This window comes from Sinohyriopsis cumingii, chromosome 16 (genome assembly GCF_028554795.1).
Source record: "Sinohyriopsis cumingii isolate HCF-2022 chromosome 16, ASM2855479v2, whole genome shotgun sequence".
In the NCBI taxonomy this organism is placed as follows: Eukaryota; Metazoa; Mollusca; class Bivalvia; order Unionida; family Unionidae; genus Sinohyriopsis; species Sinohyriopsis cumingii.
The window spans coordinates 57,206,384-57,223,563 of NC_142976.1; the positions used below are offsets into that span (position 1 = coordinate 57,206,384).

At 35.4% G+C, this 17,180-nt stretch overlaps 1 protein-coding gene across 1 annotated transcript in view; it reads right to left on the reverse strand.

The window, feature by feature from the left end:
• LOC149780476 (protein big brother-like) overlaps nucleotides 1-17,180 on the reverse strand; it is a 126,945-nt gene that overhangs the window by 100,166 nt on the left and 9,599 nt on the right. The window contains exon 4 of the mRNA XM_089937437.1: nucleotides 1,833-1,949. Coding sequence (XP_089793563.1) covers nucleotides 1,833-1,949 — 117 coding nt within the window. The remainder of the gene's footprint in view (nucleotides 1-1,832; nucleotides 1,950-17,180) is intronic.

Consider the following 17,180-nt stretch of genomic DNA (forward strand, 5'->3'; position numbering starts at 1 on the left):
ATGCAAGCATTTTAACAGGAATGGTGTTACAATGAAGGGCATAATAGTGAGGGGAGTGATGTATTTATTTCTACCTGTCTTTCTTTTCAGGTCTTAGACCCTGATGTCATAGTGCTGTTCATGAAGAGCATTATTTGCATATCCACTGATCATGAAAAAAACACTTAAAAATACTGCATTTACAATTTCAATGGGTGAACATTCTTGTAAAGTAGGCTCAAGAGACACAGCAATCTTTTAGATGTCAGCTTGTGTAGTAATAATAAAATAATAATAATAATATAATAATAATAATACTATCACAAGACTAACCTCTGCAGGAAAACCTTACCTTACAGTTTATCAATATGAAAATTTACCTTCAAATACATTCAGACTTTCTGCTGCATTTATAGATGGTTTGTATTTACTTATTTTTGAACCAAAGCTTGGAACTAATAAAATTTGTGACAAATCACTTTACAGAAATGTATTTTGGTCATTTGCAACCACATTCCAATTTCCTATGGGTTTAGTTATTTGTGTTAACTCACCTTAGTAAGCATCACTCCTTCAGGCTTTCTCCACCTCAGTGCATGTTTATGAAGTAAATCACTCAGAGTGGTGAAAATCATGGACGAGTCCCCAAATGCAAATCAACTGTTTAAGAGTTAATTAAAGGACATGGGCCTTTGGCCAGCTCTAGGAGAAAACATTTTGTATTTCTCTGCAAAACTTGCAATGTAATAAGCGCCGGGTCATTTAATTGTTGGGGGGGGGGGGCTGAGACGGTAGCTGGGAATCTTTATTAAATCCCGGTCCTCAAGTAACTTGAAAAATAATTTTTGCTCTGATTTTTCAATGAGAGAAAACACTTCCATTACTTTTAAAAGTAGCTTGACGTGAAGGCAACAAAAAATAAAAACATCTTGACTCGAAACAAAATTCCGGAGCTGCCTACTACTCCTTAACCCGTAGCAACCTCGTCCTCCTCTGCCATGAATATTAAATGTCCGCTCCCTAAATTATGACACATAACACAGTATCAGACAAGTCATTTCCACGGTGCATTTTTGTTTCGGACACGGGTCTTTGAACTTGCATCGTTGTACTTTGAGGTTAGAAAACATAAAAATATCCGAGATAAAACGGGGGAAAATATTTCCTACAGATATATTTTTTTTAAAAAGTACTTATTACTCAATGGGGAAATTTTTCTCCCCTTTTTTTCTCATATATCTTACATTTTCTTAATGGAATTAGGCTATATAATTTCAAAGGCCTGTGGTTTTAGAACAAGCAAACAGTGACCGGAAGAAAAACTAAAAACGTCTCAACCAGAAGAAAGAGTAACCTAAATACTAGACTGACCACACGTAAGGATTGTTCCGCAATACACGGATTTTCCGGCATGGTTCTAAATATTGGGATGGATATATCCAAATTGCGAATTTTTTCTCTTAAAATAAGACTACAGTATTAAACCTTCATTTTTTTATTGCATGTTTCCACCCAATAGTGTTTAAATTTCATAATAGCTCTGTACTAGAAAATATTCAAGCCTTGGGTAGAGATTGAGAAAAATTAGTGTTACTGTACTTTTAACTTGATTTACTTATTCATTTTCCTTTTAATGCGGATTTTCATCGTCAACTGCAGACGACATATAAGGATGTTTGGCAAAATATGCGCGATCACACTGCAATATTGTTTTATTTTAGTAAATTTTTTTCTGGTGGGGGTACTGGATTTTGTAGGAAAACAAATCTTTCGAGACAATGCCTGGATTTATGAGGCGTATTCGATAATAAGAGATAAATACTTGGAAATGTTTTTTATTTTTATTTTCTTACCTCTGCTCTCTCTGCGTCAAACTCTAAACAGCCAACTCCGTCCAGTCTGTTTAGATCTATCCAGCCCCGCCATACCACACAAACACCATTCATTATAAACTGGGATTTCAAATGGACCTGAAACAGTAACAAATTATGTACATCTCTTTAATGAGTGTCACTGGACATTACAGGTGTACTTTATGGAATCACCGTATGGCCATTATGAAAAGAGGAACCTTTTTAGGGTAGCCGAGGAACAAATATCATATACCTGGCATTCATACATGCCCAGAATTTCTAAATGTGTTCGTGCGACACCGATGACCCCGCCATTATGCAAGAACGGCCTTAGCAAACGCGAAACCCGATTTGGATCGTTTTGGCGGGCCCCTCCGGATTTACGCGCGGGCCCCTGTGAGCACGGCATTTCGAAATAAACTGTTAAACAAGTTTTATATGATACTGAATTTAAAATTTTCTTCCATCGTTTTAAAATTACTTTCTCTCTACATATATATTTTTAAAAATTACTAACGCGCGGGGCCCCTGTGAGCGCGTGGCCCAATTGGGCCAAATCGGTCTAATCGGCCTAAGGCAGGCCCTGACAATGTGATGCAAAGAAAATCACTTATACGTCAAACAAGAGTCGTACATTGTGTTGGGAAATGGTAACAATAACTTTCTACGGTCTTTCTAATCAGAGCGCAGAACCATATTATGTTTTATGTCGTGATGTATTTCTTTCTCGACCGCCCCGGTGGTCTAATGGTTAGAGCGTCCGCCTCGGATGCGGGAGGTCGTGGGTTCGATTCTTGGCCGAGTCATACCAAAGACTTACAACAATGGTACATACAGCTGCCTCGCTTGGCGTTCAGCATTAAGGGGTTAGTGTTAGGACTGGTCGGCCTGGTGTCAGGATAATGTGACTGGGTGGGACATCATGCTACATGTCTGCGGCATGATGCCCCAGTGCTAGACATCACTATAAACTGACACACTGCAGACATCGTAGCAATATGACTGAAAAATTGTTAAAGCTACGTTAAAAATCAAAATCACATCACATCACATCACACACATTTCTTTCTCGTGCAAGCCTACAAATTAATGTGCATCAGAGACGAACGACATTTTGGTTTGGTTGGACTAAGCCGGCTGAAAAATTATTTTATCAAAAGGCACTTCTGACCTCTATGTTACATAATCACTGGCGTCACTAGGGGGATGAGGGGGGTGCGGACCGCACCGGGTGACACCATGAGAGGGAGTGACACCAACATGCGTATGATATTGTAATTTAAAAGTGTAATTTTAATTTTGCTAGTTGTTTATGTTACTACTATTGCCATTACATTTACTGTAGTGATATACAGGACTTACGATTTAAGAGTAGCATTAGTACAAAAAAACATTACTAAGGATTCTGTATGGTTTGTTACGGAAGGAGGTCCATGGGTGTGATACCATGAGTTACCGCACTGGGTGACACCAACCCTAGTGACGCCACTGGTTACATATATGCTGTGGCATCGGCAAAACAGGAAACTCAGCAGTTACATGAATTCTCTTCTGTCGATCATAACTTATTAAATCCAAATGTCACTATAAAACAAAATCTTTATATTCGGTCACATACAAAGGTCCCGATTTTCACTGTTTTTACAATTTGTTTTCGTTGCACCGTTACGTGTAAAAGCATTGTGTCGTCAATGCAGAATGTGAGATTTATGTGATGACGCGGTAAGGGATTATTTTTAGTAACCGGGATAGCCCAGCCTTTATTTTTGCCTGTGGCTATGTAAGCAGAACGCAGTAGGGTTGGATAAAAATCATCTCTGATGAAGTTATTTGACGTTTCTTTGATGTCATCGTTTAGCATTATTGTCTACCTTAAATATATTTTCAAACATTAAGGATGTGGGAGGCGTTATCTCTTACACAACCAGCATGCATATTATAAAAAAGTTAAAGCTGAATGCGTTAGGTACGTATGAACAGATGTGGTTGATTTATCTGAATGCGTCCTGTACATATGGACAAGTGTAATCGATTTATCTGAATGCGTCCTGCACGTATGGACAGTGAATTAGTGAGTGATTTAGAGTGGCTTCAACAATTTTTCATTCATATCGCTACAATGTCCGCAGTGGGGCAGCTTATAGTGATGTCTAACACTAGGACATCATGCCGCAGACATATAGCATGATGTCCCACCCTGTCACATTATCCTGACACGAACCCGCGACCTCCCACATCGAGGAGGACGCGCTAACCACTTGGCCGCCGGGGCCGTCCCACGTATGGACAAATGTGATCGATTAATTTGAATGCGTCCTATCTGTATGGAGAAGTCTGGAACATTTATTTCAACTGAAGCGCAGCTCCATGTTACGAGTAGTGATAGTGACGGATTATAACGTGAACTCATGGCAACTAAAAAAATACAAAATGATAGATCTAATATTATATTTAAAAAAAAGAATACTTAACAATCGTTTTGATCGATTGAGCAGCATCGTAAAGACTTTCAGCTATAACTTTTTGGCAACATTCTATTACTGCTTTAAAAACTGTTTATAACTCAAACAGAACTAGTAAAATGGATTTTTTAAAATATATTTCTTCTTTATTTATATTTCTGTTGTAACTACACACACACACCCCATATATATATATATATATATATATATATATATATATATATATATATATATATATATATATATATATATATATATATGAAATTAAATTCGACACAAAATTTACCCAAAGTATTTTAAATCTTCAGTTAAGATCACTGTTACCTTCTTATTTATAACACAACCTGAAATAACATTTTACAGCAAATTTTCAATTAAAAGTGTAAAAACAGGACGCCAATATAGGACCTATTTTGCACCTTCAGGGGCCGTCAATTTAGTACGTACGCATGGGAGGGGGAGGGGGTAACTAAGAATATATTTGAACATATCACAAAACCTATGTGCGTGCAGTTCGTTATGAAACTGTACGGGCTAACATGTAAATCTACTGCATGAAAGCCACCCAGGGGCCGTCCATTTAGTACGTACGCACGAAAGGGGGAAGGGTGTTAAGCCAAATGCGTACTCGTGCGTATGAGGGGGGTCTACTGTTAATGTACGTACCCATAGGAAACGGGGTGGTGGTGAAACCTCGATAATAATTTGTATAATACGTAACCTGTTCGACTGTGCTTCAGTCGGCGTTTGAATTTTAGCGGCCACTAGACAAACTTTTTAAAGCTACGCAGCTTATTTCTTTGATGCAGCCAGACAGTCAACGTCGGTGGAATATCTGTTTTATTAAACACGTTAATAATTAATCCTTGATCAGTTCTGCGTGGATTACATATAGGCCGTTCTACAGAATTGGCCGGGGGGGGGGGGGGGGCGTCAAGCGTACGTACACAGGTGGGCGGGCGTAATATAGTTGATTTATGTATTCTGATGTTTCAAATGCTCTTCTACTGGCTGAACCGTGAACCCGTCCATCAGATGTCTGATGTTCTTAAAACTACACACGAATCTTAAAAATCATTTATAACAACAATTGTATTTAACTCGGCAAATTGTCGTTTTAAGTCATTCTATAGCATCATACGTGCGTGTTGAATTGGAACACCATTATCGTACGAACATGTTTTTGAGTTGGAACACCATCATCGAACGTACGTGTTGCTGAGATAGAGCAGCATGGAGGAAAATCACAAAAAGTAAAAACACAAATTTTCAAATTGTAAACAAATTAAGTTTCACCCATAGAAAATTTATTGTTTCCATAACTACTCAAAAACAGTTTCGGAAATCCGTTTCCTCTTTCAAAGTATAATTGTCTATTTCATGGATTGAACACCCCCCGACTTTGTTCAGAATTTCTGAACTGCCATGTTCTTGAACGGGGTCATGAGTAGATGGTAGGTTTCGGGGTAGATATCAAAGGAAGTCACACTGGTGTTATCGAAATGGTCTTTAGCATTCCTGTACGTTCTGAATTTAAGGAGATGGTCTTCATGATTACGATGATTATGCTAGCACTGTCGGAAATGGTTGTAGATTCTTGTTCACTTTAAAGATGGCATGAAAATTTGGTATCGGATGGATTTGGCTATCAGTCTAATTGCAAGATACTGGACTAAAGTGTCTTACATCTCTTTCGAGATGAAAATCTAATCAGTGAGAAATTATAAACTCAGTTTTAATTTCTTGAAAACTGCACCAATAATGTATCTTCTCCAAAATTAGTTCAAAATATATATTTCGTTCCTGTTTAAATCCACCTTGTAAACTACCATAAATGCGTCAAAAATAGCCTAATTTCTCTATTTTTGTCTGTACCTGTTCTGACACACCAATTTTCCTACCGTTACACTCATACGGTAAATGAAGTATCTTATATTTCCTTTCTTTGTAAAAACAAGACAGATATAAGGAAGTAAATATGAAACGAGAATCATCAATCAGCAATGCACTTCGAACCTTCTTAAGCATTTGAAACTGGTTTTGAAAAAAAAAAAACGCGCAACCAACATATGATCCTCCCCCAAAAATTATTGTTTGCAAAAATTGGTTAACCGTCCTCGCTCAGCCAAACATCTCAAAACGGTTTTCATTTATTTTTTTTTATATTAAAAAACACGCTGGCTCTCCAATATCTCTTCCTTCGTGAAAAAAGGTTGAGTAAAAAAGGTTAAGTCAAAGTATGAACATTATACTTTTGGAAATGTTTAAAGAAGAAAAATAAATGCATCGCCTCCAATATTTAAAATTTTGTCAGCATAAGCTAATCAAATAACCGTCAACTGTTTTGAATTTTTTATTTAATGGTTGAGAAAATGCTTTGCTCACCATGCCATTTTTTTTTTATTTAAAGTTGCTCGATACCAGTTTTAATAAAAGGTACAAGAAAACAGTTGGCAAATCAGATCAGCACAGCATTATATATAATGCACATCCAGGAAGTGAAAATCATTCCTCATGTAGACTAGAAATTATAACAAAGCAACTGAACGAAATAGCTAAATCGGTATAATCATAAAATTTGTTAAGAAAGGTGGACGAATCCAAATTCTGTATCCCTAAAATATTTTGCATGTATTATTGAGTGCCGTCTTCTTGTCTAACTCTGGTAGCATTGGAATGTATACAAAAACATTACGCAGTACGTTTAAACACAATGTTGTATGATTAGTCTCTGAAATTTCTATCCTTTCATTTCACATAGTCCTTCCACAAACAAACAAACAAAATGTCAAAATGAGCCACAAAATGAAGCAGTTCAGATCATCCAGACGGGTGTTGATCCCTTGTATGGTTTGCATACAGAGCCAAGTACAACTAGCAATACAAAAATTCGAAATTAGAACAATTACTATCGGGTAGGAAAAAGATCTGCAAAGGAAATGAGGCTTCACCCTGTGGGTGGGTGGTAAGTAGTTTCTTTCCTATATAATATCCATAGGGGGAAAGACTTTGGGTGCTGAGGTGGGAACATTCCAAATTTATTTATTATAAAGATAGAATTTATCAATTAAATATTTGTTTCAACTAAATGGAATTCAGATTTTTTTAAACAGCAAGTAGCGTACCATAGGTCTGCCCGGCAACTTTCTTTTACGCATCATTTGATTATGGAAAAGGAAATGAATTTGAGAAGATAAAGATACCTATATACAACATAGCAATTTTGTCATACAAACCATTAGGTATATTCGATTACTATTCCTTAAAATTTGGCAAAATCAATTAAATCCGGCAGTACGGATGGCAAGATTAGGGCGCGGAATACCTTACTGGCATATATCGGACCAAAATATACCAGAGTTAGTCAAATGGATTTACAGGTTTTGCTTCTTATTTCAGAATATCAAAAACTGTTGTAGGAATGTAAGACACCGTTATCTGATAATGAATATTTGATTCCAGCAAACAACATTACAGATCTAAAACAATTAAAAACAATCTGCAACAACATTATTACTTCTCCTCATCATTATTGGAATAGCTAAAAAGGAAGAATTTAACTGTTTAAATGGACTTATTACCTATTACAAAATAAAGAATGACATGATTGCTGATGAGGTAAGTTGACATCGAAAATATGAAGAAGACAAACTGTGGAATACAGGATGGTGGATAAGATACAGTTCTGAGCCTTATAATTCTCACACAACATCAGATGAACAAATAGGTTGGACTTATTTTATTTTTACAAGATAACAACAAACGAACGTATCAATGAATATCTAGACTGAACCTAAAGTAATTGGTCGTATATAATATGTTCTCCAGTAAAAAAACAAAAATCTAAAACACAGTCTATCTCCACCGTATAAAACACTGTACAAAATTATTAAAATTTTATTTTCAGCAAGGATATGGCTAAAATTAAAGGTACTTGGTATTACCGGTTAATCGCTTATTTATTTCCGGTGGTATGTACCATGGTTCAGGAAAAGAATAAGAAAACTTGCTTAAGTCTGACAATTAACACATAATCTAAACGAATTAACTTTTTAAAAATAAAGTACTAGCACACTCTCTTTCTGACCCTTTTCTTCTTGTTTCTTTACACTTGAGAATAGTTGCAAACAACAAACCAATTACTGCGACAAGAAGATAAATAACATACTTAGATGTAAGAGAAATAATTTGTCTACTGATGTTCAGTGTCAGCTTATTACACTGCCAATACTATCAGGGATTGCAGCTGCTGCTTTGTTTGCTAGCTAAACCAATTAGTTGACATTACTTTTTTAAAGCTATATTTGTATAATTTATCCACAGTACTTCAAAATTTATCTAACGCACTGGTACAAGTTGCCTTATTTATTTATACTGATCATCATCTATATCTAAACCATGTATAATATACTATTTACATTCTTAAACTATATTTAATGGTCTTTGAACAGGAATTTAAAATCCCTCGTCAATTTTTATTTCAACGTCATGTGCATTAAAATTTACATTACATTAATCAGTGTTATCATAGATGGTTATCGAATTCCACTTCACCAGCTTTGCCTATCTTCTTCTATTTAAATGATCCATAAACAATTTGAAAACAAAGTAACTAAATTAAAATATCACAGCACAAAAGAATAAATAATATTATCTTGAAGAGGGTAATATTATGGAAGAGTAAATAATTCCAACACTTATACTAGCTAACAATTGATTTTAACAAGTTCTTATAAACTAATGACTTGTGAATATTTGTTTATCGGTGTTGCAATGGGATTAATTGTATTTTACTTACAAGGACAACTGAGAAAATAAGCTCTAAAGAAATGTACTAATTAAATGGCGACATAAAGAAAATATATAAATCCTTACAGACAAGAAACAGCACCACACAAAGAGTTCATTTTTTTTAAATCCAACTCGCCATTGTATTACGTACAATCAAATCAGTATAAAACCCGCACAGCGTGTACAGGTGGTCACGTCTAGATTAGGACCTAACGTATTGATTGGAAATTGTTGTTGTTGTAATGTTTAACTCCATTTTTCAGCACAAGATAGGCTATACATGACGGCCAGTATAACTGATGGAGGTAGAACCCTGGAAAACCCCCGGGAAGAACCACCGGCCCACGAGAAGCTACTGGCAGGCTTTCTCACGTACCCACGTTAGCCAAGCCCGAGACTCGAACCCATGCAGACAGAGGTGAGATGGTAATGACCCGTAACGGTGAGCGCTTTGGACCACTTGGCCACTCGGGGCCCCGATTGTAATTAGTAGTGAACTCCATGCGTTCGATATGAAAGTTGAAAGAGATGCCAATAATTCGGTGCCAAACAATATAAGAGCCCTTTTAGAGATCCAAAAATATTTCGTACGATAATCAGTGACGAAGACGGAGGCAGGGGTTAAGGCAGCCGTCTGCCCCTTTCCCACAAGCGGGATTGTTAAAATTATGCCCTGGATACGCTTAAAATGCAAGAACTTCCATGAATCCATCACATGACGTCTGACCTGTTTGTTTACGTCCCGCCCATATATAACAACCACAGTGATGATAGTGTACATTAGATGATTGCATTATATTCGTAAGATTTAAAGATTCCTGATTACCAGTTTCATTGAGGACAAATGTAGAGCAAGGCAGTATTACTAATAATCTAAGAAAGATCAGATCAGGAGATTCAAATGCGCATAACTCGTGTACTAAAGCTGTTCAATTTAACGTATACGGCAAGAAGTTTAGAATACCGCCGATATTTCTGAAACAGAGCACTTTCCATTGTATCTGACTGCTGTTCGTAAATTTATTATTATATTAGATGGTCGAATGGTCTAAGGCGCTCGCCTTTGTAGATAACTCACAACAGAATGTTTGCCTTAGTTTTATTTTTAAGTTTTCGTTACTTACTAATACCGTAACTTCAATAGCATTTTTCTTCCTTGGTACATATTCTTATTTTAGTTTACTTATTAAGATTTTGTATATGTTTACTCACAGCATTATTCATTAATTTAAAGCAATCTCTTTGAAAGTCGTTGCTTGTATTCGAGGTATCTTAAAACAATTTTAATCTTAACTTAACAATTTTAATCTCAAATTAGGATAATGGATAGCATTTCGCTTTGGGTTTTAACGTCCACATTCATTTATATACTGAACGTTTTGTATTGAGCTTATCTATCAAATTTGTATGTAATGGTGATACATTAAGCTAATTTGGAATTAGTCTCCCTGGTACTATAGGATAATTTTGAAAAGGGTCATGCAAATACTCTGGTACGCCTGTATTTATTTACTTTCAGAATTTCTCCGACAATTGCATGATCTTTCCAAGACATGCAGATCATGATAAAATGTTGCTAAGACTTTCAACTCTAGTAGTAGTTTGTTCTTTAAACTTATAAAAAAAAGATATATAATAATTTGTTTACCTGAAACGCTTGCATCGCTCCAACAATATTCTTTGTTTCTATGATTTGAACGTCATTAACACTGGCTTTATGTGGCTATATGGTTTGGCCTATAACATAAAAACTATCTGACTATAGAAGTCATCCTTTTACAAAACTTTGATTTCGATCCTTTTTAACTTATCAACCACAAAATGTTTGGAAATTATATATATCTGTAATTATTGATAGGTATAATAACGACTTCTTGTTCAGTCTCTTTATAAATAGGTGTGAATCATCCATATAGATTATTGGTAAACAGAGTTATATATTGCGGATTTGTATATGTTTAATTAACACCGTTGTTTGCTAGTCCTCTATATTTACGATTTAGGTAGTTGTGATTTTTTTTTTTAAATTTAGGACTTAATATTTCATACACAGTTTTCGATTTCAATAAGTTTCATTTATTTTTCATAACATTTTGCTATACAGTATTCTCTGTAGAGTATTGGATCATATGCACCTACACACGACTGAATATGCAGATAGCATCCTGATGGAATACGTTTATCTGTTGCATCTGTTCATTATTCATTAGGTATAAACTAGCATTTATTTATCGGAAAAGTTATCCTTTCGAAATAAAAATATCATGAAATGAACTTAAGTTTGTTTAGATAATCTTTAAACTTTATATATATATATATATATATATATATATATATATATATATATATATATATATATATATATATATATATACACACATATGTATATGTACATGCATACATAACTTCTTAATGAAATATACCTTCTGTACTAGGAACTTTATTACATAAAAGTTCATAAAAATACTATGTGTGTATCTCTCTTTCTTCACAAACAATGGTCTTACGAACATTTTTGTGAACTTTAACTCATTCTTGGCCTCGAACTTGTTCATCTTCTGTGATCAACTCTTTCATACACATTTACGCAGATTTCATATTCAGCTTCAAGATTATTAAATTGCTGAATCTTAATATGGCATTTACTAAACTAATGTATTTTTCTAGAAGTCGTTTGTCCTATTTATGTGTGTATGTGTGTAACCAATTCAATCGCATCCAAAATCCATTTGTTATCAGCTCAATTTTTAACGTCAATACAATCTTTTTAACTTTAACCCAATCCGGTAAATCAAGAAAGAAATCAGCTCCGTAAGGTCTACATCTATTCATGTGCAGCGTTCAACAGTTTCCTCGATAAAAACACATTTCGAACCACTCTTTATTTCTCGACCAAATTTTCTGTGTAATATAACAAACATCACTTCCGTAACATTCATCCATTTAATGTATCTTCGTTATGTTAATATTTCCAGTTGTATAAATAAATAAAAATCTAGTGAATTACGATTATATTGATACTGCACAATTAAAATATTACCCAAGTCGTTCAACGCCATTATATAAAATAAATAGGTATGGATTCTGGTTCCTTCTTCCATTAAACCTGTATTCATTCATTCTGTTTCTAAAAGAAATCGCGGTCCTTTTGATTTTGCTTGCTTTTACGAATAAGTTCATTAAGTTTTAATCCTTCGGACGCTGGCAAAAAAAATGTTGGGGGGGGGGGTTGTGGTGCAATTTTTAAGAGCAAGATAGGGTATAATAGCTGCCAGTATAATTTGTGGAGGAAGAACTCGGGAAACCAACGGTAAAAAACACCCACCCGTCCATGAGAAGCTACTGGCGAGCTTTTTCACATAACCACACTGGCTGAGTCCGATCCTCGAACCCATGCGGACGTACGTGAGATGGCAGTGATCGGTAATGGTGAGCGCAGTGTGGTAGTTTATATAGCACTGGGGCATCATGTCGCATAATGGTGAGCACTTTAGACCACTCCGCCCCCCGGGACCCCTTGACAAAATGGTGTTAATAATAACTGATAATAATAACTGACGTTTTCTGATTTGAAACTCTGCTATGTAGTAAAGATACCATCTATTAATCAACTATTTTTGTCAATAAATTGTTTTGCATAATTTTTGTCACTACCTGTACCGGGGGAGGGGGATATATATATATATATATATATATATATATATATATATATATATATATATATATATATATATATATATATATATATATATATATATTATGTAACATACATACTGTTTATTTCACGATTATTTTTTCTGTCCTTTTTAATTGTCAACACTGGCTTATCATAATTTTTTCTACGTTTTCTGAATAACAATTTCTCAGAATTTATGCAATATCAAAACTATTTATTTCACACCTATTATTAAAATAATTTTCTTTTTAATTTTCAATGTTAAGTTTTTATTAAGTATATACTTTCTGATGACTTGCAACAGTTGCAATCATAATTATGTCCATTCGATTTACCAAAACATTTAATTCGAATAAACCTTTCGACTACATACGATTTTCCGTCTGAGTAAGTTGGAAAATATTGGATGTTTTCTTTCTCCAGTAATTTCTTAACTGTCGAGAAAAAAAAATTGTTTTTTCATCGAACTGGACAGCTCAGGTGGTCCACTGGTTATAGCGTCCACCTCGGATGCGGAAGGTCGCGCGTTCGAACCTCGGCCGAGTCATACCAAAGACCTATAAAAATGGTACTATCAGCTGCCTAGCAAGGCGCTCAGCATTAAGAGGTTAGTGTTAGGACTGGTGTCAGGATAATGTGAGTGGGTGGGACATAATGCTACATGTATGCGGCATTATGCCCCAGTGCTATATAAACTACCACACTGCAGATATGACAGAAAAATTGTTAAAGCTACGTTAAAAATTCAAACACACCCACACACACTTCACCGAACTGTATCTATTCTGGTTTTAAGTTATTAAAGATTTCTATAAAACCATCGCGTATATCTGTCCCATCTCTGACTTAATATTTCTTAGCCCATGTGTATTTTAAGAAGACATAAATCACTTGCGAAATGTACTTGTATCCCTAGTCATGTTGTTCATACACTTGCATATCAACGATGTCTGCCGTAAAATATTCATCTAAGCGACTAACATAAACCGTTCAATAGGGAAATCTTTTTCTACGTACTTGTGTACTACGTGTGTTGATTGGTCGATTGTTTGTATTGTTTATATGGTGACAACAACTAATATACGTGTATGCCACTGGACTTTAAGGATCATAATGCAAAAATCATAACACACACACATATACGTGTATGTGTGTGTGGATGTTAATATGTTTACATTATGATCCTTAAAGTTCAGTGTACATACATACATACATACATACATACATACAGACATACATACATGTAATTAAACTTCTGTCAGAAGGCAACTATAGTAATATCAGACTGCTGATAAATTTATATTGTGTAAATACGTAGTCAAAAATATACCAAGTTTTGATATTTTAATTTTTGGACATAACGAAAAACATAATTCCTTCTTTTAAAAATATCTGAGGAAAATGCACTTGAGGTTTTACGAAAATCGCATGGATATTACCTCAAAAAAGTAATGAAGTAAATATTTTGAAAACTATCATGCACAAAAATAGTAATAATTTTTAATCTGATGCAAGTAGATATCTGAATAACTCTACAGCTGTTTCTCTCTTAATTTAAATCTAGATAACACTGTAAGGAGATATAGTTATATTTGTTCCGCTGTACAGTTGTTATGTACGTCTGAAACCGAGACTGGTGTCAGGCAAAGTTGTGTGCATTTGCAGTGAACACAATGGAGAGAAATGTCGGCAGACCACTAAGTTACCTTCACGTACTATAACTATAATTTATCTATATGTGTTTTGGGGAAACAACGCTCTGTCAAAAGCAGACAGCTGATTGAAATGGTTGCTAACATGTGCTCGAGAAATGAATTGAACAGGTCCGGCGTGTTGTTCTAACTTCAGCGGTAATTAAAATAGGGGAAATGAATTTTGCCAGCGTTGACGACACGAAATTCCCAAAACGAAATAAATGAAAAATACAATATTTCAAAAAAAAAGTTATCGGCTGGGGAGGGTTATCATTTCTTTCAATTTAACTGCAGGACATGAAATGACCAAGCGGAGCTAAAAGTCTCTTGCGAGATGACATCTGGAGTAAGGCCAAGCTTGACAATCTATAACCAAAGTAAACCCATCAATAATACACCACAATAAGTACATCAACAGTTATTTTAACAGTACTTATGATATACAATGAAATTCTTTTTTAAAAATCAAACACTGTCAAAAGTTCGAAACTGTAGAGTGCAACCACTAGTTGTTGTTTTAGGTTAGATGCCATTTCTCAGCTCATGATAGGCTAGTATAACTAGTTACGGAAGAACCCGGGAAAATCCCGGTAAGAACCACCAACTCACGGGAAGCTACTGGCAGCTTTCTCACATACCCACGAACCATTAATAAGAAGGAATTTTTTTGTTTTTTTTTTAGAAATTAGAGAAAAATTCAGTTACATTGTATAATTCTGAATGTATGATGTACAAAATGTCAGAAAGAAATGACTCTGTAAACAATTCAAATTCGTTAATTTTATGATCTAAGAGGATTTGTTAAAAAAAAGAAAAAGATAATATATAAAATTATTTATAAACTCTGGACTTTTAATCTCACTTTTGTTACCAAATAATAGTTACTGATTCATGTGTTGTTTTATACCATTTAAATAAGACTTCTTGGTGTTTCAAGTAACTTTTTTAAGTAACTTAAATTTAGTAGGATAGAAAAATACTCGCTTGAATTTTCTCTCTAGAATACTTCTAGGGCTTTAAATGACTGAGCTAGGATGACGAAACAAATAATAAAAAAAATATAAATATGATCAATAAATAAAACAATAATAGATTTTGAAAATGGCGACGAGCCTGCTTTTAAATTAAAAAGTAGCAATCATAGATGATTTTTTTTGTGAAAATGGTAATGGTCTAGTTTGTTTTCAAAAAGATAAAAATGGTGGCTGGTCAGTGGCGTCACTCGGGTTGGTGTCACCCAGTGCGGTAGCTCATGGTGTCACCCCATGGTCCTCCCTCCGTAACAGACCATACAGAATCCTTAGTAATGTCATTTTGGTGTCACCCCCTCTGATGGTGTCACCCGGTGCAGTCCGCACCCCCCGCATCCCCCTAGCGACGCCACTGCTGTGCCTGCTAGTCATGTATTTAACTATGAAATCCGACTAGACCGAGCAGTGTGTGCTCTGTAAAATTTGCACTTTTTCATTTTGGTGTCAACCCTTTGAGATGGTGTCACCCGGTGCGGTCCGCACCCCCCGCACCCCCCTAGCGACGCCACTGTGGCTGGTCACATTGTCAGCCAGCCTTTTTTAGTTGAAAATTGTTATAAATGGAGGTGAGTCATCTTTTTATGAAAACGTTAAAAAGTAGCATTAAAACCTTTAAACAAGTGCTATTTGAAAAAGAAAAAATGCTGCTGAGCTAGGATTTTTTCTCCCACAAAATTAAAGTTGAAAAAAAAAATCAAATAATTTTTTGTTACGATGTTTATGTCTAGTTCATCCCAAACACTTATAAATAATTTAGATAATTTCAGAAAGTGCTTCCGGAAATAAATGTTATATAATCTTATCGCTTGAACTTAATTCAATTCATATTTCCATCACCGATTTAGCGGTGTATGGTGACTACTAAGGCAGCAAACACCTGCACGTTTCACGTCGTCCAACACTCAACTGGACTGATGGGTTGATACGCGGTGAACACTACTTAGAAAAGACCGTCTTTTCGTATATCCGCGTTGATATTTTGCTCCAGTTACGGAGTACACAGCTGCGATAGCCTACTTAGTGATGTTGCTAGTAAGTGTTACGTGTCTAAAATCATTAATTTCTAATTAGAGAAATATACTACTTCTCGATTTCACTAAATTGGAATAATATAACTATTTCTTGAACGTTCTCTTTCTTTTCGTTTCTTTTTTCCATTAAAAATTGTATGCAGCAAAGCACGTATTCAATGTGTTGTCAAGTTTTTTTGTCTTTTTTTACTTCTCGTTTTAACGGCACTTTAAATGCAACATTGGCTTTATCATGCCGAGGAAATGAGAGCTAAGAACCTTTTCGATGACATATTGAGGCGGCAGTCTTGAGCTGTCCTTGGTGATTATCGAACCCGCGACCCTTGGATTGCAAGTCCCATGCTCTACCAATGAGCAGGCCTCTCAACTGCTCTAAGGTACACGCCTTTACAGATCACGGACATCTCACCTCTGTCCGTGTGGGTTCGAGTCTCGGTTCGGTCAATGTGGGTGTTTGAGAAAGCTTGCTACTAGTTTCATGTCGGTCGGTGGTTTTTCCAAGGGATTCCCTGATTTTTTCTCCACCAGATATACTGGCCGTCATGTATTACCTGTTATGTGCTTTTTAAAAAAGCCGATAGACCCATAAAACCAATCAAATCAGCTGTGTTGTCAAAATCTTCAACACTCTGAGATAAGTGCATTTGTATACGACTTCCAAGT